This window comes from Berghia stephanieae, chromosome 1, assembly GCF_034508935.2.
Source record: "Berghia stephanieae isolate SIO BIC M18660-M18661 chromosome 1, UCSD_Bste_1.3, whole genome shotgun sequence".
Lineage (NCBI taxonomy): Eukaryota > Metazoa > Mollusca > Gastropoda > Nudibranchia > Aeolidiidae > Berghia > Berghia stephanieae.
In genome coordinates this window covers 103056809-103077484 of record NC_088360.1, presented here as the reverse complement: position 1 = coordinate 103077484, position 20676 = coordinate 103056809, and the positions used below count along the sequence as shown (strand labels likewise).

The 20676-nt window shown below is 35.2% G+C and overlaps 1 protein-coding gene across 1 annotated transcript; it reads left to right on the top strand.

Moving 5' to 3' along the window:
- The first annotated feature begins 313 nt into the window (after positions 1-313).
- LOC144965056 (N-acetyltaurine hydrolase-like) lies at positions 314-13323 on the top strand. The gene is made up of 8 exons (XM_078899947.1): positions 314-648; positions 6275-6437; positions 6685-6757; positions 7533-7653; positions 8962-9111; positions 10195-10359; positions 10996-11213; positions 12589-13323. Exons 1-8 carry the CDS (start codon positions 621-623, stop codon positions 12721-12723), a joined length of 1053 nt encoding a protein of 350 aa, XP_078756073.1. The 5' UTR covers positions 314-620; the 3' UTR covers positions 12724-13323.
- The last annotated feature ends 7353 nt before the right edge of the window (positions 13324-20676 follow it).

The following is a 20676-nucleotide window of genomic DNA, read 5'->3' as shown; positions in this document are numbered from 1 at the left end:
ATTATTATTATTATTATTATTCATCATCATTTTTCTTATTTTTCTTATTTCTGTCTTCAATGGAAGTTGTAGACAAGATGTGACCTAATGAACTCCCATTAATTAAGATAAATCTACATGAAATCTCTTAATTAAATGAAATAATGGTCAAGTTTCACCGATAACGCGAAACAACAGAACCACTTTTCACAACAAACCACAGATTTCTACTTATCCACGAACGATAACTCAGTAATGCAAGCGAAAGAGGTTGATCTTTAATATTAAAGTTATGAAAAACACCATTCTCGTACTGCTCTTTTAGATCAAAACTATTACTGGTAAAAAATTACTGCGCAATTGTTTCACATGTTACAGTGAAAAAAATTGCCTTCCATCTATCACCTCAATTGACCTATGTGAACAGTGTAGCAACTTCTTGAGAAATATTTAGGTCAATGATCAGCTATCACTGCCAAAATTGTATTGTAAACAATGGGGGAAAAAAAAAAAAAAAAAGAAAAGAAAAGAAGAGAGGATAAAGGTTTAGAGTATAGAAACGTCAGGTGTAAGATTCGTTTCGTGAACTGTTATTGAATCAAAGGGCCCGAATCAAATTCATGCATTAAAGTCAGAAAAATATGGACAGCAAAGGAAAGATAGTAACAGGTTTGTCATTTATTGAACGTGATATAAGACTTTGACATTAATTTTGTACTTGCTTCACGGGATTGATCCACGGTTAAGTCAAGCTTATTTTTTTTCTGACCCCGATGTCCACACAGCAGTGATGGGGTAACTGGTAATAATGTGAAATTGATTGTAAGCTTCAATTTAATTACAAAAACAGATCAAAGAACGTTTCGGCTTTCCCCTTTATCAACAAAACAGGATGAATGAAATAATGTGGTAGTGGTGTAGTTAAGATGAATAAACAAAACATTGGTTGGCAGGAAATTAGTATGCTCCTTTGTAAGGAAGCACGAATTAAAATAGAATACAAGAAATTTCTAAAAGGTGCGCAATTAATTAAGTAAAAAGAGGGGAGGCGGGGAGGAACTGCAGTTTAGAAAGTGAAATATAAAAACGTGTAGACTGTTGTTGGAAAATATTCTAAATACAATGGAATTGAAAATAAATACAAAAAATAATAAATAAGGGATGTCTGTAGTAGTTGTTGTAGTCAAAGTAGTAATGATACTGATATATAATAAACGAATATTTCTTCGATCTTCGAGCAGCAACATTTACATTGGGGTAACTGGGTATGTTAGATCTTGCAGAAAGTACTTTGCAATCGACTAGTGCTATATCCAAAGCAATTCTAACATGGCGTTTTTTTTTCAAAAATAATTTTTTTAATCTCAAATTTTGCAATCTAACAACAGCAACATTTGTTTAAAATTTGCAAAAAGATTTGCGATTAATTTTTCTAAAATCCCATAATTTGTTCATGAAAGAGAAAGGTATTTGTTTGTTTTAAAGGGTTTCGCGGCACTTGCAACACATCAGCGCCAGTAAAAAAAAAAACAATAACATGAGATAGTAAAAAAGAAACTATTAATCTTTCACGTATTAAATGCACGAGCTATCAAATTAAAAGAACCAAAAAAAAAAAATAAATAAATAAAAATAAAAAAAAAAAAATAATAAAATTGTCCTTTTTTTTTAACCTTTTCAAAAAATTATTATTATTAAATTTTTTTTTTCTTTGCAAAATCTCGAAAATTTGCAAAAATTTGTAAAAAAAAAATTGCAGATTTTTCGGCCGCAATGCATATCAGTGATCTTTTGCGGCCGCAAGTGATGCACAAACAGCTATGTGGTCTTGTGGTATGACACTCGCTATCGGATCGGAAGGTCCTGAGTTTGATCCTCGCTCGGCGCATAGTTGAGTCATTGGAATAGGCTCTTTACTCACATTCTCTCACCGTACTCAGGTGTAAAATGAGTATCTGGCTGTTAACAGCGTTGTCTCTGTCCGAAATAATTATAATATCGCCTAACAGGTGTCATATCCCATCCTACATGTTAAGTGTTGCTGTTGGCCAGGGACCCCTTGAAAAGCACTTTGAGCACGTTTAGTGGATATCGCGCTATATAAAATCTCAATTTATTGAAGCTAAATTTATTGGCAAAACCTCTTGATTTCACGGTATTCGATGTACAGACATACTGAAATCTTTGAGATGTAGCTACATCAACTGAAATATACTCTGTTTGTCTGAGTCATTCTGTTTATGCGGAGAAGGAGAATACTACGTATCCTCTTTTCCTTTTTTGTTTTTGTTTTAAATTTATTCTGTCCCTTTTGGTGACTCTAACACATAGTCCAATTATATGCTTATCAGTTTTCAATCCAAAGTCCCGGTTGATAATAAGAGAGTGTGGGTCTAGGTAAATTGTTTCTCTAAGCTTAAGATTCCATTTAGCCAATCAGTAAATGTTAAGGTGTCATGTGTCAGGTGTCAGGTATAGATAGTATGCAGATGACGTCATTCAGGCCTTTGTTATTGTTTTTGCCATCCGCGTTTGTGAGTTGTTCTCACTAAACTGTATTAACCAGACTATAAAAGTTCATGGTTACACAGAGTTTGTGTGTTGGTCCGTTATACTTCCGGATGGCAATGTTGTGAACTCCTTGGCCAAGCGCATTCTATCTATATCCCATGCTGGTCTAAGAAAAGCCAAGAATTATTAGAAGAATATGAAAAAACTCAAGATCAAAATGTTGCTGATGAGCTACTAATTTCACTTGAAGAAGGAAGAAGACAAAAATGGATGGAAATGACAGAAAACCTCGACTTTGGTAGATCGAGCAGACATGCCTGGAACCTTTTGAATAAACCCAATCCAGATAAGCCAAAGTCAAACCCCAGTGCATCACCCATAATCGTGGAAAAAATAGCGCAACAAATAAAACAACGAAGCACGCACACTCCAAATCATAAATTCGAACGTGACATTAGACATAAATACCAAGAAATATACAACAGCCTACCAGAATATAGCTTTTCAGCCTTAGCAATATCGACAGCTGAAACAAAAATTGCCATAAAACAAATGAAAGCAAGAAAGGCAGCCGGTGTAGACGGAGTGTACCCGGACATGATAAAGAAATTGGGGCCAAATGCTATCAACTGGCTCTCGTCTGCATTTTCTGAGATAATTGAAACAACCAACTATCCCTCCAACTGGAAACAAGCAAAGGTCTTAGCCATCCTGAAACCAAACAAACCAGCTGAAGATCCAGCCAGCTACCGACCAATATCCCTTCTCTGCTGCTTCTTTAAACTGTTAGAGAGAATAATGCTCACAAGACTATCTCCTAAATTTGTGCTTCAGACCAAACAGAGATACTACAAAACAAGTGCTGGCACTGACATCCTACACAGAAACAGGATTTGAACAGAAAATGAAGACAGGAGCTGTATTTATCGATCTCTCAGCTGCATATGATACTGTTTGGCACACAGGCCTCATGTTTAAACTGTCAAAAATAATAGACTGTAGAAAAACACTAAAATTGCTGAACAAAATGGCCGGAAAAAGAAGCTTCTCTGTATGCCTAGGTAACAACACCAGAAAATCTAGATGATTAGGAATGGCGTCCCACAGGGATCAGTCCTCGCCCCGAGCCTCTTCAACATATACATCAGCGACCTTCCTGAAACAAGATCCATGAAGTTTGGATATGCAGACGACATAGTCATTGCCTTTAAGTCAAAAAACAAACAAGAAATACAATCAGTACTTAGTCAAGATTCAGACACTCTACACCAATACTTCAAAACATGGTTCCTGAAGATGAACACTACAAAAACAGTGTCAACCATGTTCCACCTCAACAATGCAAAATCAAAGGACCAACTTAAAGTAACTACAAATGACACCATTCTACCCTATGATGCAAATCCAAAATACCTAGGGGTCACTCTGGATAGGTCACTGACCTATAAACACCATCTGGAGAACACTGCACATAAACTACAACGACGAAACAACATCATACGGAAACTCGCTGGTACATCCTGGGGAGCCCCTGCAAAAGTCCTAAGAACATCATCACTAGCCCTATGCTATAGCGTCGCTGAATACTGTGCCCCGGGTTGGACTCGCAGTGCCCATGTACATAAAGTGGACACTCTACTTAATGATACTATGAGAACCGTCTCGGGAGCCCTAAAATCCACACCAATAGCATGGCTACCAACCTTAAGCGGCATTGCTCCCCCTCACCTCCGTAGAGAAGAAGCAGCACAAAAACAACATGAGCGCCTTGACAACATATAATACACAACACCGCTCAAACAAGTCACGGAAATGGCACCGAAAACCTCACGCCTTAAATCAAGGAAACCTTTTTATGACTCAAAATTAGAAGATTTCGATATCGCCGAGACCTGGAGAAAGGAATGGACTGACTGCCCGCCAAAGGGTAGCACAATAATCAACGACCCCTCTATCCAACCACTGCCGGGATTCCACGAGCTGACAAGAAAGCAGTGGGTAGATGCAAACAGGATCAGATCCCGACACGGCAGGACAGCGACAAACCTGTACCGCTGGGGCTACCGAGATTCGCCTAAGTGTACAGCATGTGGTGGTGCCAAACAAGATATGGACCACTTGGTCCTGCACTGCCCGTCCACAGCCGTGCCAGGGGGCTATGATACCATCCATCAAGGAGGACAAAAATACCTGGACTAGAGTGAAACGGTTCACTTGGAGGTGTAACCATAAGAAACTACTAAGGTGTCATGTGATGTAAAACTGGGCATGAATAAAAAAAAAAACCCCACTAAATGTTGTGCACAAATTTCTATTGAGTGGTTATGATTTGATAGACAAGTCACTGGCGATTCTGGGTAGCTTTGATCAATCTAGCAAGCCATTGGGTATATGATTCAAGTCCTGCATTCTATTTGTATTGAATCATAATATATTGATGTACCATAATATTGGAAGCTATAGTCCGTTCCAAGTCCCGTGCGCATGGAATATCACAAATTCCTCCAAAGTTATGAAATGTGGTACTGTGTCATTTTTTATATACTGTAAAGAAGTAAAATCCCAAAGCATTGTACTGTAACCAATGACAAAAATTTTTTAAAATGTCATTAACAATTCTAGTGTTCGATTACAATCCATCAGAAAGTTGTGAAGATATCCACGTCAACGCATGCGCACAGGTTGTGGAACGGACTATCGACTTTTTTGCTAAGGAAAATTCAAAACGGCCTTTTTTTAATTTTAAACATTTATTTATTTATTTATTTTTGGATTGAGCCTGTCCTACATTTTCATCCAAGAAAGAATGCAAAATCTATGGATTATTTCAAGGTGTTAGTAGACAGGGAATTATATGATGGGAGATTTATATATGACGAATAATACTTGTTTGCTCTGCTGTTGACATGGCTTTCAATCTTGTATGTATACATCATGCATTATTATATTATTATGGTTATCTTCTATACGCGTGTGTATGTGTGTGTGTGTGTGTGTGTGTGTGTGTGTGTGTGTGTGTGGTTGTGTGTGCGCTTTGCATGTCACGGTTAAAGATATATGTTTGTACACCACATGAGTACATTTAAGTTGAAATACTATCTTTACCACGTGTATCATTATTGTAATATTTAATCAATAGATTTATGGCATTACTAATTAATATTAAGGGCATTCAAAGGATCTTATCCTATTTTGCCCTATACCACATGTTATGTTATGTTATGTTAAAGAAAAGAACCATGAAAATTGGTGCAGAAAATTATTGGAGTGCATGATTATTTTTGTCGGTATAATAGGCAACTGACAAATTTTATAAGAAATAAAATCAAAACTCATATCATAGTTAGAGTAAACAAACCCATAACCTTCTATTTGATTTTTGCTTTGGTTTATGTGTTTTAAATCTCAAAAGTAGGTAGGTCTACTTCCTATTTATCATTATTATATTTATTGTTATTGTTGTTGTTATTATTATTATTATTATTATTATTATTATTATTATTATTATTATTATTATTATTATTATTATTATTATTATTATTATTATTATTATTATTATTATCATTATTATGATTATTATTATTATGATTATTATTATTATTATTATTATTAATATTATTATTATTATTATTATTATTATTATTATTATTATTATTGTTGTTGTTGTTGTTGTTTGTTGTTAGTATTGTTATGTTGCTGTTGTTGACTTATTCTGTGAAGTTTATCACTATTTCTCGATGGTGACTATTAAACTACAAAATATCTTTACTTAATTCATTTTCAGTTGAGGGAAACATTTCTCCTAAGACCCTTGGTGTTACTTTAACACATGAACACTTATCTTGTGATAACGCACAATTCTTTGTGCCACCAAGACGAACTGAAGATGCAAAGATGTGCGATGTTGACTTTGAAATGAAAAATTTGGGTTGGATCCGCCAGTTTCCGTATGTTTATTCCTATGTTTCTTATTTTTAGACAGACCACTGCATCTTTAATGGCGTTTTAAGAATTTTGAGAATTTATTTTTTTTTCATTAATTTGATAAATCATGAAAGTTTGTGTTTTTTCTCAAACTGTTTCCACATCATTAAGCGACTAAGCTTATCATTATCACTAAAGAAATAATTGTAGGCATTGTATTGGTATTTGTTTTGATTACCTGCTCATATTATTTTTTTTTTTAATCTCCAGGAATAGTCACAGGCCAAATTTACTTCTCTATGAGGAAAACAAAGCAATTGAAGAAGAGCTGCAATTGTATAAAGTATGATTTTGTGATTATCTTCTTTATGTTTACATGTATAAGAACTGATGTTGCATGATTAATTCTGATGCCAATTAACAAGCCTCCATCATGTTGTTACACAATGTGAATGTCAAGTTAATGGATAATATCTTGATTAGCCAAAGTGAAAACAATGAGACCTACTTCTTTCATATTATATCGATATTCTATTTCTCTCAGAGCGACAAGGGAATTAATATCAATTGACCTTTTCAAAAAGCAAAACAAAACAAAACAACCCCCCCCCCCCCTTCCCCCAAAAAACCCCCAACAAAACAACGGCTTTGAATATGCTAGAAATAGGGCAAAGGTAGGTCCTTTCTGTTATTTTACATTATGATAATGATCCAGCTGACTTCCAAAGATACAGCAAAGATGATGATGCAGTAATTAATGCATTTTTAAAAAATGCAACATTTCGGAACCTTTGTAAAATTCGCAATATAGCAAGTTTATGAATAGCAAATATATTACTCGAGAATTTAATTTCAGTCCGTGCTCTTCATTTAGTTGGCAGCTAGCAAAGTTGCCAGGTGATAAATAACCATTTTATAATTTCATTAACTTACAGTTGCTAAGCATAGATGATGGATTAACCAGTCAGTAAGCGTTCGTCATTCAAAAGAGTACAAAAAATGGTACTGCTGTCTCTGAATTGTTATGACCATACACTTGTTTATCTGGCTTTAGTTGACTTACTGTTTTGAATGAAATAAGATAACCCTTTTTCTATTATATATTTCTTTTACTTTAGATGAATGGTGGCCAGAGTATAGTTGAGAACACAACCTATGGAATTGGAAGAGATACCGCACATGTACAATTCTTGAAGTCCATGTCAAAGAGAACAGGAATCAATATTATTTCTGGGACAGGCAAGTTTGTGTACAATTTATTACCTTAGGGATTGTAACTGATACTTTTTGACTTGCACATTTACTGAGGTTAGGTATTGGTACTATTTATAATAGCATTGGTTTGTTCCAAATAATGGCGATGTTTTTACTGTTGAACTTGAATGTATTTCTGCAATGCGATACCTGCTGAAAGGGAGACAAAATTGAAATTTACAAATAATTAATTGCCTATTGATTCACTCAATTAGTTTATTATTATTTTTTTTTAAAAGGACATTAAGAATTAGTTCAAAAAATTTAAAAGGCATATTTTTTTAAATATTGTTGGTATTTTGTGCCACTGCTCTAAATTGACTGTGCATTGACCTTGTCTCCCTAAATCTTTCAACGGGATACTGTAATTCTTCCACCTTAATCTCTCCCATTATTTATCTTGTCATAAAGTCAGACTTAATTATTTTTATCAAAAGAAGTAAGTATTGGTGACAATGCAAGGACTTCAACTAAAGCCTGAGTTTCATTATTGTTACAGCTCTCTTGGTAAAAACGATAAGAAATCATCAAACCCTACCCATAATTGAAAAGGATTGTATTCAGTTAATTTGTCAATATGTCTGATAAAACATGAAACAGCTCATCAGCGCTTGCCGGAACTCCTTATTATTTCGCCTACTGCTTCCTCTCACCTCATTACAATTCAATTGGGTTCATGTCAGGGCTGCCTGAGAGGCTAACAATTATTGTTTGGATATTGCAACAGCTGAAGAATTTTTTTCTAGTTTTTATCTAGTGGAATATAAATATTTGAATGTCAGAATTGTCATCAGAGAACTCGGTTGAACATTTATGGAGTAGGAATGAATATAGATTGTCTAAATTAAATTTTTCTTCGATTTTAGACAAAATCGCTTTACGGTATATATATTCAATTTTAACAATTAAAATGTGTTATGTAAAAGTTTAGTTTCTTTTTTTGAATAGACTGTGTACTAAGTGTCATCGTCGTCGTCATCAGCATCATCATCATCATCGTCTTCATTACTGTCATTATCATTATTTTGATCATCATCAACATCATCATCATCATCATCATCATCATCGTCTTCATTACTGTCATTATCATTATTTTGATCATCATCAACATCATCATCTTCATCATCATCATCATCATCATCATCATCATTATCATCATCATCAGCATCATCATCATCATGATCATGATCATCATAATTAGCATTGCCTTCATTACTGTCATTATCATTATCTTGATCAACAACATCATTATCATCATCATCATAACAAAAGATATTTTACATTTTCCTACAGGTTACTACGTTGATGGATTCCAAACAACTGCTGATAGGGCTTTAAGTGAAGAACAAATAGCAGCAACAATTAGAGCAGAGTTGATCGATGGTCTTGAGGGAATAAGATGTGGATTTATCGGTGAAGTTGGAACCACCTGGCCCCTCACAGGTTATGCTTTAAAGTGAAAAGAAATTCTATATCAACATTGTGAACTAAATTCAAATTGATACTAAGCTGCTTGAAGCTGTGAACTGTGAAAAGTAATAGACAAAAATGAATATAACAGCTTTAAAAAAGAACAATATACCAAACACGGAACGATTCGGGCTCAAAACCCTTCTTCAGCCAGCAACAAAAAGCAATAAAAACATAAATACATTACTACATTTTTCATGGATGTGAAACTTGGAACGCATCACAGGCATGTATAAGGAGGGTACAGATTTGCGTAAACAGGTGCATGCGTAAGCTACTCAGAATAAAATGGATGGATAGAATTAAAAATGATGAAGTATGGAAAAGAGCACAGCAGAAACCAATGGGAGAGGAGATAGGAAGAAGACGATGGAGGTGGATTGGACACACGCTCAGAAAGAATGTCTCCACTATAACAAAGAAAGTATTGGACTGGAACCCTCAGGGCAGAAGATCAAGGGGAAGGCCACGAGGAACATAGAGAAGAATTAAAGAAGCTGATATACAGAGAAGTGATAAGACATGGAATGAGATAAAAAAAAAGTTAGCGCAGGATAGAGAAGGATGGAAACTGTTTGTCTGTGGCCTATACCCTGACCCAGGGTGAAAAAGGCAATGATGATGATGACATTTTTCTTCTTGAGAGAGGACCTACCAAATTTCTCTATCGCAGATCTGGAATTTAGTAATGTATTTATGTTTTTATTGGGGTTTTTTTGTTGTTGGCTGAAGAAGGGTTTTGAGTCCGAGTCGTTCTGTGTTGGGTATTTTTTTTTTTTTTAAAGTCGAACTCAATTCAGGAAGTAATTTTTAGATGACTTGTAAAGAAATAGCATTTAAAGTGGCAGTTTTAATATTAGAATTTATATATTTTTATTTAATTGTTTACTACAACTTTATAGTAATGTTTGCAGTTTTTGGAATGTGCGGTTAGTCACTTGTTAGTCAACTTATTTATTTATTCATTTATTTATTTATTTATTTATTTATTTATTTATTTATTCACCTATTAAGTTAACGAATTAATGAATACATAAATACTTTTATTCCCAACAGACTTTGAGAGGAGGTCTCTTCGTGGGAGTGCGATAGTTCAGTCAGAACTTGGTGTCCCCCTCATGATTCACCCTGGCAGGAATGTGGAAGCCCCATTTGAAATTATGAGGATTGTTCTAGAAGCTGGAGGCATTGCAAGCCGCACTGTCATGGCACATTTAGATAGTAAGGAACAATATATAATCATAATCCTTTATTACTGTAACTTTCTTTAAGTCTAATTATATTTGTTATTGAATAAAAATGAAAATAAAATTAAAGTGATAAGGCCAGATTTTGAATAATATTTCAGATTATTTTTGTTTGTTTTACAATTTTTCTTATAAATTATAAAGAATGGACTTGTCAATTGACTGTGATCAGTCCATTTATCAATGAGAAGAAAAAAGAAACATGTATTGAAGTCAAATGAATGTGTACACTTTATTACACGTCCTACAGTTACAAAGACTGCACCAAATGTAACACAGGGTTGTGCAAAGCATACTATAGCGCATTGGTTGTTACTACTTTGTTGGACAACTTTCAGTGCATTAACTACGGTGATACGTCATTTAAACTTCAGCTCTCGGAAACATGGCCACACCTTTAGAAACAGTATTCTTGTAGCCAGTTGTTTTCATTATTTTTTAGGTTATATTTTATTTTGCTTTCCAACTCTTTCATGATCTCAACATGCAATTAATTCTGACAGTGTTAAATTGCTCTGTTTCATTTACACCAATTATGACTCTGTTTATTGCCAGAAATATTGATTATTATTACAACTTCCAGTCCATTTAATATTCCCTATTTTTAAAGGAACTTTCCTTGATCGTGAAAAGTTGTTGGAATTTGCCAAGGTTGGAACAATTTTAGAGTATGACCTGTTTGGATTGGAGGCATCTCATTACCAACTCAATAAGGCTGTCGATATGCCCAGTGATGCTCAACGTGTGGCCGCCATCAAATTCTTATTGGACAACGGAATGGAGGATAGGGTGGTTGTGGCTCATGATATCCATACAAAACATAGGCTGGTATGTTTATTATAGTTTATTTTGAACCTACTTTTTAGCTTCTCTTCTTGACAGTCACATTGGTTAAATAGTTAATGTTAATTTTTGGGATGTTTATTGGAACCACATAAGAGAAATGGAAAACAGGGGTTAATCTTTTTGTCTTGAAATTATGTTGGTACAGTCGACTCTGCTTAATCGCACACCCTCGGGAGTGTGTCGATTAAGCGGAGTGTGTGATGAAGCGGAGAAGCTAAAAATAGCATCTAAGCACCAGCTTTCATGTGCCATTCATGTAGGACCTTCACATCTGAGTTTCCTACAGGCTTTGAACCGCCACGTTCTAGACATGACCTCATTAAAATGTTTTTTATTTATGTTTTTTTTTTCTTCTTTTTTTTTCTTTCAAATCTTTTCTTTTTCATGTTTTATCGACAATAAAATGTGACATTATTGTTTGTTAGAACAGTAATCGCAAAGCATTGATTGCTTTCTATTCTGTGTGAGCTGTTTATAAACCTTTGTCTCCAATCTCACCAATGTAGATCATCTGCCAAACGTTCTTCTTGGATGAAATTGCGTAATTTATTTACCATGTCAAGTTTTTCAGTGTTTGTCAGGGGTGGTGTGTCACATTCCGATGATTCCTCCTAATCTTCATTATCTAGGCATTGTCTTTTTTGTGGCGGGGCGGAGTCCAGTGGTTCATGAGATGTCAGTTTGCCACTGTTGAGTATATTGATGTCATTGTAACGAATAGATCGAATGCTTTAGCTAAAAAGTTGTGTGGAACAGGAACAGCATTGTTGATTTCATATGGCTGTTGGTTGTCAGTCCAATCAAAGTGTAGCAATTAAGCAGAGATAGTGTGCGATAAAGCAGAACATTTATATAGAAAAAAAATCCGTTATTCGGGAATATGTAGTGTATAAGCAGAGTGTTCGATGAACCGATGTGCATTTAAGCAGAGTGAACTGTAGTAGGAGACACATGAACTGCTATTGTTTATATGTGACAAAGGAATGGAAACTGCTAGGTATGTGGAGGTACATTGTGTAAATAAATTTAAGTCCAACAGTGACTTTTATGTTAGACTCATTAAAAGAACACGTTAATCATAAAATTATTAAGATTTAAATGGTGCAATTTTAATGTAAAACACCCTTAATATACCTCCCTAAGTTTGGTTAACTAATGAGACTCACAGATTGTTGTCACTAGGGTGGATTGTTGGAATCAGTCCACCTTCGATATCCTTGACTTCTTTCTTTATTCTTTACATTTTGGGAGAGGTTACCCACCATATCATGTCTGCTTATTATTATGAAATTCTCACCTACTTTTTTCTTCTTTTTCCAAAACGATCGTTTAATCTAAATTCTTAATTCATTTGCAGATAAAATTTGGAGGCCACGGTTTCTCCCACATCCTTCTCAACATTGCACCAAAAATGCTGGAGCGTGGATTCACCCAAGACCAGGTTGACAAGATTCTCCAACACAATCCACAGCGCTGGCTGACTCATGTTTAATCCTGAAATGTGCCTTTTGTGTCGTTGATGGAATGATAATATGGACTTAACAGCCATCCTAAAGATAACGAGGGACATAATATGTGGCCTTCTATCTCAATCCAGTCGGGGAGAATCAGATACTGAAAATTTAGTTTGGTGTCTTAATTACAAAATTTTATTTGAATTAATAAGTAGTCCTTCAGAGCCATAGGTCCCAGGGAGCCGGAGTAATCCCGGTTTCTATGGCTTGAAATGGACAATAGCAATTGCTTGCTATCCTTTTGATAGGACACTAGTCCATTGTGAAGTACTTTCCGCAAAATGTAACAGACTCAGCTTTATGCTTCATTTAGAAGAATCAATGTGGTTTCCCAAACTACGCAGGTATCAGAATTTTATGATATTAACTGTTTTACGCTTAAATTTAATTTTCGGAATCCTACTCATCCTGACAGAATACTGAATTGAGATGATGAGTGACATATATTGTTGTGGTTTGAAATCCTATTCTAGAATTCCCTACTCTTTATTATTATTATTATTATTATTATTATTATTATTATTATTATTATTATTATTATTATTATTATTATTATTATTATTATTATTATTATTATTATTACTAAATTGTTTTTCACTAACTGTATGACTTTATCATAATTTATTTAAACTCTGAAATGTTATATATATATATATATATATATATATATATATATATATATATATATATATATATATATATATATATATATATATATATATATTAGAAAATGTCGACCTTATCCTAGATATTGTCCGGTCTCTGTTATTTGGTATTTCAAGATATGGAAACTTTGTTGTCATGAATAGGCAGACTTCTCAACCTAGCAAAATAAAATTTCGTAGTTTTGTTGTTGTCTGTTAAAAGTCAGTTTCCCAAGAGCATCAATAGGGTTTAGTAAGAAAGAACTATCTCACAATATTTGTAATTTCTCTAAAAAAAATTATTAAGAACACACACACAACCCACACACACACACACACACAGACACACACACACACACACACATATATATATATATATATATATATATATATATATATATATATATATATATATATATATATTACCATCATTATAATATTGATGGATGTGTATTATAATTTATAGACATTTTTTTGTTACCGCTACATATTTAGTCGTATGAAATCCAAATCCAACCATATACCTTTGACTGGCGGTAAACGGGATGTCTACTCCTGGGCAAGGTGTTGCATGTAGGATGATTCGAATTTGGTCAGTTCTCATGTATCTTCTTTGCCTATCCTATCTGTAATACCCATTTGTCTTTGTTATGGAATGAGGTTATTTGGTTTAGGTCGTGTCATACCTGGGGGTCCTTGGCTGTAAGAGAAACAGTTGTATATTGAGCTATTTTTAGCTTTTATGCAGTGCAATATCCACTAAACATGCTCAAAGCACTTTACAAGAGGTTCCCGGCCAACAGCAACACTTAACATGGAGGACGGGACATGACGCCTGACTGCTAGTCGATATAAATGTTTTTTGGACAGAGACAATGCTTTAACGCCAAGTACTCATTTTCCACCTAAGTACGGTAAGAGAATGTGAGTAAAGAGCCTTTTCCAAGGACCCAACTATGCACTGAGTAAGGCTCGAACCCAGGAACTTCTGATCCTAAAGAAACTGTGATGCCACTAGACCACATAGATGATACTTTTGTCATAGATGGTCTTAGGTGCTGATATGAACTAAAGTGACTAAATTGGAACACGGCTGATGTTGGAATTACCTTTTATTTTTTTTGTTGGTATTTTTGATTATATACAAAAACGCCTAGTCCAGTAAACCTGGATGGTTGATTTTTATTTTAGTCATGCAGCAAATTCTATGTACCGTACATGTTTTTTTTTTTTTTTTATTATTATCATATTACATATAACTCTGAACTCGTTTTATACCACAAGTATATGAGCGTGCTTTTTTAAAATAAAGTATAATCAGTAAATCATGTTCCATAATATTTGTTAATGTTTGTTTCTGTACAACTCCTGTATATAAAACCACTATTCAGTATCAGATACTGAATAGTGCTAGCCTACACTTAATTCATCTTTTCTCCACTTACTCTCCATGAGGTTGACGAGGAGACAAATAAAGTCATATTATCCCTCTTTATCTGCTGTTTCTTTTCTTGTTTCGGTGGATTTGGGTTGGGGAACATTGACTCACAGCTTTACTATCTCTCTGTTACTCCTTTCATACTGACTTACTTTCTGCCCATTATGCCTTGCTTTGAAGGATTTTTATCTATTTATTGATTCCTTCATTCTTATTTTATTCAATGGGCTTATGACAAAAATAACGTTCTTCTTATCTACGGGGTAGCAGTAGTGAAAATGCAAAACGATATCTTACGCACTATTTCTCAATAATACGCATTCACAAGTACGTTACTCAAAAACAAAAACACCTCTCTATGCCCCAAGGGTTCAATTTATGAAAATTTTCAAATTGTGACGCAATGTTACAAGGAGGCCATCTTTGATTTTGTCAATTCTTAAAACAGTCACAGAAGCCTGTTTTGATCCTGCAATTCTAAATTTAAAAAAAATGTTTCTTTACTCTGTTTGTGTCTCCAAAGTGATTGAATAGAATTTTGATATCTTGAAAGCTTGATTTTAGCTAAAATAAGATATCAAAAAAAATATTTTTTGTCACTTTGTAGATACATTAGATTAGATTACTTTCTGCAAGTATCAACTGTGTAGATTGTGGGTGGGGTTCCTGACCTCCCACAGTGGGCAGGGAGTTACTTGCTGTGTCCTCTATCACCCTGTATCTGTTTTCCACTTTCTGTTTTTGTCTTGGAATGAGATTACTTAGTTTTGTCCTGACCCTGGCCGGAGTCTTTGGTTGGGTGGGAAACATTCAAATGTATAGTTACAGTTTTGGGAGATTATATTTTTTTTCCTTGTAAATCACCTCTCTGTTGTTTTATTTTCATTTTTAACATATGATTTGTAAACATTTGAGTGTGATCATCTTACTTTTAGTGGAATCGTGTGCTTGTTCATGGGTGAAACTTATAGGTGATCTCAAACTAAGTACCCTGAGAGTGTGCTCTTGGAATCTATACCTGTTCCCTATTTGAACCATTCCCCCCTTGTCTTACTTTTTCGTCTCTTTTAATTGTACATCTAGAATGTTTTTACTATCCAATTTTCTTCCTTTTTACTGGCGCCGATATGACCTAAATGTGTTGCAAACGTTGTAAATCCCTTTAAAACAAACAAGCAAACAAACAAATGTGTAGATTGGAATTTACAGCAAACAATGTTCCTGAGAAATCCCTTATGTACCCAAATACAAAATACACATTCACAACGTTCATTAAATTCATGAACCCCCCCCCCCCCCCTTCTCAATTGAAAATTAGTAATAATCAAAACAACCCCCTCCCAACAAAAGAATATAACGGTTTTATTGAGATGAATTGTAAATCGTAAAAATGATTGAAGAACTTAACGTGAGCATATGAAGCAGGGCTGGCGGAGTCGGTTATTTTTAAACCGACTCCGACTCCGACTCCGACTCCAGCCTTGAAACCGACTTCGACTCCGACTCCCGACTCCGATTCCGACTCCTCAAGCATAGTAGTAATAGGTAATAATTTGTAACCAACACTCGCAGGTACTTTTAGCTTTTCCCCAGTATATGTATTATAACAATACTAGCCGCTTCATATTTGATATTGCATCATTAAAAGTACAAGCTCTTCATCATTTTTTGGCTACAGACTGATTAGCTCATTTCGAATAAACACATTAAATAATATTATGAAGGTTGGGTAGGAAAAGGGGTTTTGGAAGCATAGTTCACCTTTAGCTAATACCAATGTAATTTTTTTCAAATTCTATAGGCCTGGATACTATCTATATCTAGTATCTAAAATATTACACATTGAATGATATAAAAATGCAATGTCTGAAAGTGGTAAGGGACTTCTAAAACCGACTCCGACTCCGACTCCACCCTCAAACAACCGACTCCTACCGACTCCGACTCCGAATCGCCAGCCCTGATATGAAGCACAGTTTTCGCTCATTAAAAAAATTTGCTACTGTTAAAATGACAATAAAAACTCTCCAAGTCAATAGAAAACAAAAGTAGTCCTTCAGAGTCATAGGCCCATGAGTTTATCCCGGTTTCTATAGAGTGAAACAGACACTAGCAATTGCTTGCTACTGGGCGGGGTCTTTTGACCTCCCATGGTGGGCAGGAGGTCACGCTGTCTTCTATCTCCTTATATCTGTTTTCCGAGTTGCTTTCTGTCTTTGTCTTGGAATGGAATTACTTAGTTTTGTCACAGCCCTGGCTGGATCCTTGACTGAGAGGGAAACATTCAAATGTATAGTTATAGTTTTGGGAGATGATATTTTTTTCATTGTAAATCATCTCTCTGTTATGTATTGTTAGTTATGCATTCTGTAAACATTTGAGTGTATTTCTCCTGGGATCCTGCGCTAGTGTCTGGATGAGACTTTAAGGTGATCTCAAACTAAGTACATTGATGGCATGCTCTTGGAATCTACATCTGTTCCCTATTTGAACCAATTCCCCTTTGTCTTACTTTTTCTTGCGTGCTTTGATTATGAATCTAGATTATTTTGACTATTCCATGTTCTTCTTTATACTGGCGCTGATATGACCTAAATGTGTCGCAAGCGCCGTAAAACCCTTAAAAACAAAACAAACAAACAATTGCTGCTAGAAAAAATCTCGACTGCACCCGGGATCGATCTCGGTCCCTTTGCTTGAAAAGCGAGTGCTCTACCAACTAAGCTCACAGGACCCCTGCCCCACCCCACTTTTTAAAAAAAAATGTAAGGTCGGTCCCATGTTTATGTGCGGCTATGTGGTCTAGTGGTATGACACTCGCTTTCGGATCGGAAGATCCTGAGTTCGAGCCTCGCTCGGCTCACAGTTGAGTCATTAGAAACGGCTCTTTACTCGCATTCTCTCACCATGCTCAGGTGTAAAATGAGTACCTGGCTGTTAACAGCGTTGTCTCTGTCGGAAAAATTGTAATATCGCCTAACAGGCATCATGTCTCGTTCTACATGTTACATGTTGCTGTTGGTCAAGGCACCCCTTGTAAAGTGCTTTGAACACATTAAGTGGATTTTGTGCTATATAATAACGTTTTTTGTTTTTGTTTTTTTTCGTTGAGTGTAAACCCTCGTTAAAAAAAAACAACAAAAAACAAACAAACGAAAGAAAACACGACCAAAAAATGAAATGATTAATACGCCTTCATTTCATCATCATCATCATCATCATCATCATCATCATCATCATCATCATCATCATCATTTATTATTATTATTATTATTATTATTATTATTATTATTATTATTATTATTATTATTATTATTATTATTATTATTATTATCATCATCATCATCATCATCATCATTATTTCAACCAGATATGGTAAAGTTGGTGAGAGAGTGAAGCTCAAAAAAGTTTTAATTGATTTTCTAGTTGTGTCACTGTAGCCAAGTTAGCTACACCCTACAGGCCTATCCTGTCGTACTCTGTCAAAACACATTTTTAATATTTTGGCCAAAATTCTTCGTCCTTCAAATTCCATCGATTAAAATTATGACCCCCAGTTTATCAAAAACTCTCAAACCTGGATCTTCAAGGAAGTCCCAAGAGTTTTGGCAAGACGATGGTCGTTTAAATCGGTCGATATTTAAAGGCCGAGTTTTCTGGCCAACATTTTAAATTTAAAAAAAAATAGTTCGACAGTCCCTATTTAAATGTTGATAGCTGATAGTAGTTCAGCATAACCCGAGACAAAAATTATGATAGTATTGAGACAAGAAACTTAGTTGATTTATGTCTTTGCAATGTAAGACAGATTCGCTGACAAATGCATTCCCCTTCAACAAACATAGCATTTGAATATTGATGTTAGGGTTTACCAATTTTATGGTTTCTATGAGTAATCACCCGACTGATGTTACAAGCTGCGAAAATCCGTGCCAAATATAATTTATATTTCAAATAAACAATAAATGAGTGAGAAGATGTTAACCCACTTAACATGGCCTCATCTTGATACCAATTGTCTGCCATTAAAACCCCTTTGCCACTCTCGAAGTTTCATGTCTTTGACTTTGTATTTATTAAGTCTCGGGCATAGCTAAAACACACACACACACACACACACACACACACACACACACACACACACACACACACATTGCACACTTTAAATTGACAAGTCTCACCCCCCTTCCCCTTCACACACATCTGTGTTATCTTTATCGATATCCATCTCTTCAGTTTACGTTTATGTGGGCATGTGTGTTTCTAGAGAAAGAAAGAAAGAGAGAGAGAGAGAGAGAGAGAGAGAGAGAGAGAGAGAGAGAGAGAGAGAGAGAGAGAGAGAGGGGGGGGGGGATTGTCATAATGGCTCTATATTATATAAACTTGTACAAATGATGAAATAACGTCCATTAATTAAAAAGCTACATTTTATACATGACTGGGATTTAAAAAAAATAAATGTATGCATACGCCAGAGTTGGATACAATACGCCCCAAACTCCTTTCCCTTTCTGTAAATCGTTTCTGAGTGACTGTATTGAATCCATGTGAGAGAATGGGTTCCTTTTCTTGCTATATATCTGTTTTCCGAGTTGCTGTCTCTCTTTGTCTTGGAATGACATAACGTGGTTTGTCCTGGCCCTGGCTGTAGTCCTTGGCTGAGATATAAATAGTCAAATGCGTAGTATTAGTTTTTATAATTTTTGTCCCACTGTAAATCATCTCTCTGTTATGTACTGTAGTATTTTGTTTTGTTTTGAATATTATGTTTGTAAGTATTTGAGAGTATTCATCTTGGTGGGACCCTGCCCTTGTTTGTGACTGGATAGGAGTGTTAGGCGATCTCAAACAAAGCACGTAGTTTGCTTTTGGAATCAATCCTTATGTTTAACAACTTTACATTGCATACGCATGGAACTCAAAATATACGTCTTTTGCCTCAATATTATCATTTTAGTGGTTTTGCGATGCAATTCCTTTATTAGTGTGTCAAAACATTATTAGAAATGCTCACTAACTGGGCCTGACCTATTTGTATGTCTGATATGTACTAAGGGTATCTCCGGCCTTTTCATACAGGAAGGGGACGAAACTAAGTAAATGGCAGGAAACATTCTGTCGTTAATGCTTAGTAACGGGCGACCCATCAATGGTGAATCCTTATTCTGAGTTTATGATACTGTATAGAATAAAAATTAAAGATTCCACACAGTGAATAAATGGAATAAATGAGTGAGAAGATGTTAACCCACTTAACATGGCCTCATCTTGATACCAATTGTCTGCCATTAAAACCCCTTTGCCACTCTCGAAGTTTCATGTCTTTGACTTTGTATTTATTAAGTCTCGGGCATAGCTAAAACACACACACACACACACACACACACACACACACACACACACACATTGCACACTTTAAATTGACAAGTCTCACCCCCCTTCCCCTTCACACACATCTGTGTTATCTTTATCGATATCCATCTCTTCAGTTTACGTTTATGTGGGCATGTGTGTTTTTAGAGAAAGAAAGAGAGAGAGAGAGAGAGAGAGAGAGAGAGAGAGAGAGAGAGAGAGAGAGAGAGAGAGAGAGAGAGAGGGGTATTGTCATAATGGCTCTATATTATATAAACTTGTACAAATGATGAAATAACGTCCATTAATTAAAAAGCTACATTTTATACATGACTGGGATTTAAAAAAATAAATGTATGCATACGCCAGAGTTGGATACAATACGCCCCAAACTCCTTTCCCTTTCTGTAAATCGTTTCTGAGTGACTGTATTGAATCCATGTGAGAGAATGGGTTCCTTTTCTTGCTGTATATCTGTTTTCCGAGTTGCTGTCTCT

Excerpts from the sequence above, each read along its gene's own strand:
- LOC144965056 (XM_078899947.1), top strand. The coding sequence starts at position 621 with ATGGACAGCAAAGGAAAGATAGTAACAG. Across the intron at positions 6,438-6,684 it reads GGTTGGATCCGCCAGTTTCC|GAATAGTCACAGGCCAAATT; the intron begins GTATGTTTATTC and ends TTTAATCTCCAG. Across the intron at positions 7,654-8,961 it reads CAATATTATTTCTGGGACAG|GTTACTACGTTGATGGATTC; the intron begins GCAAGTTTGTGT and ends ATTTTCCTACAG.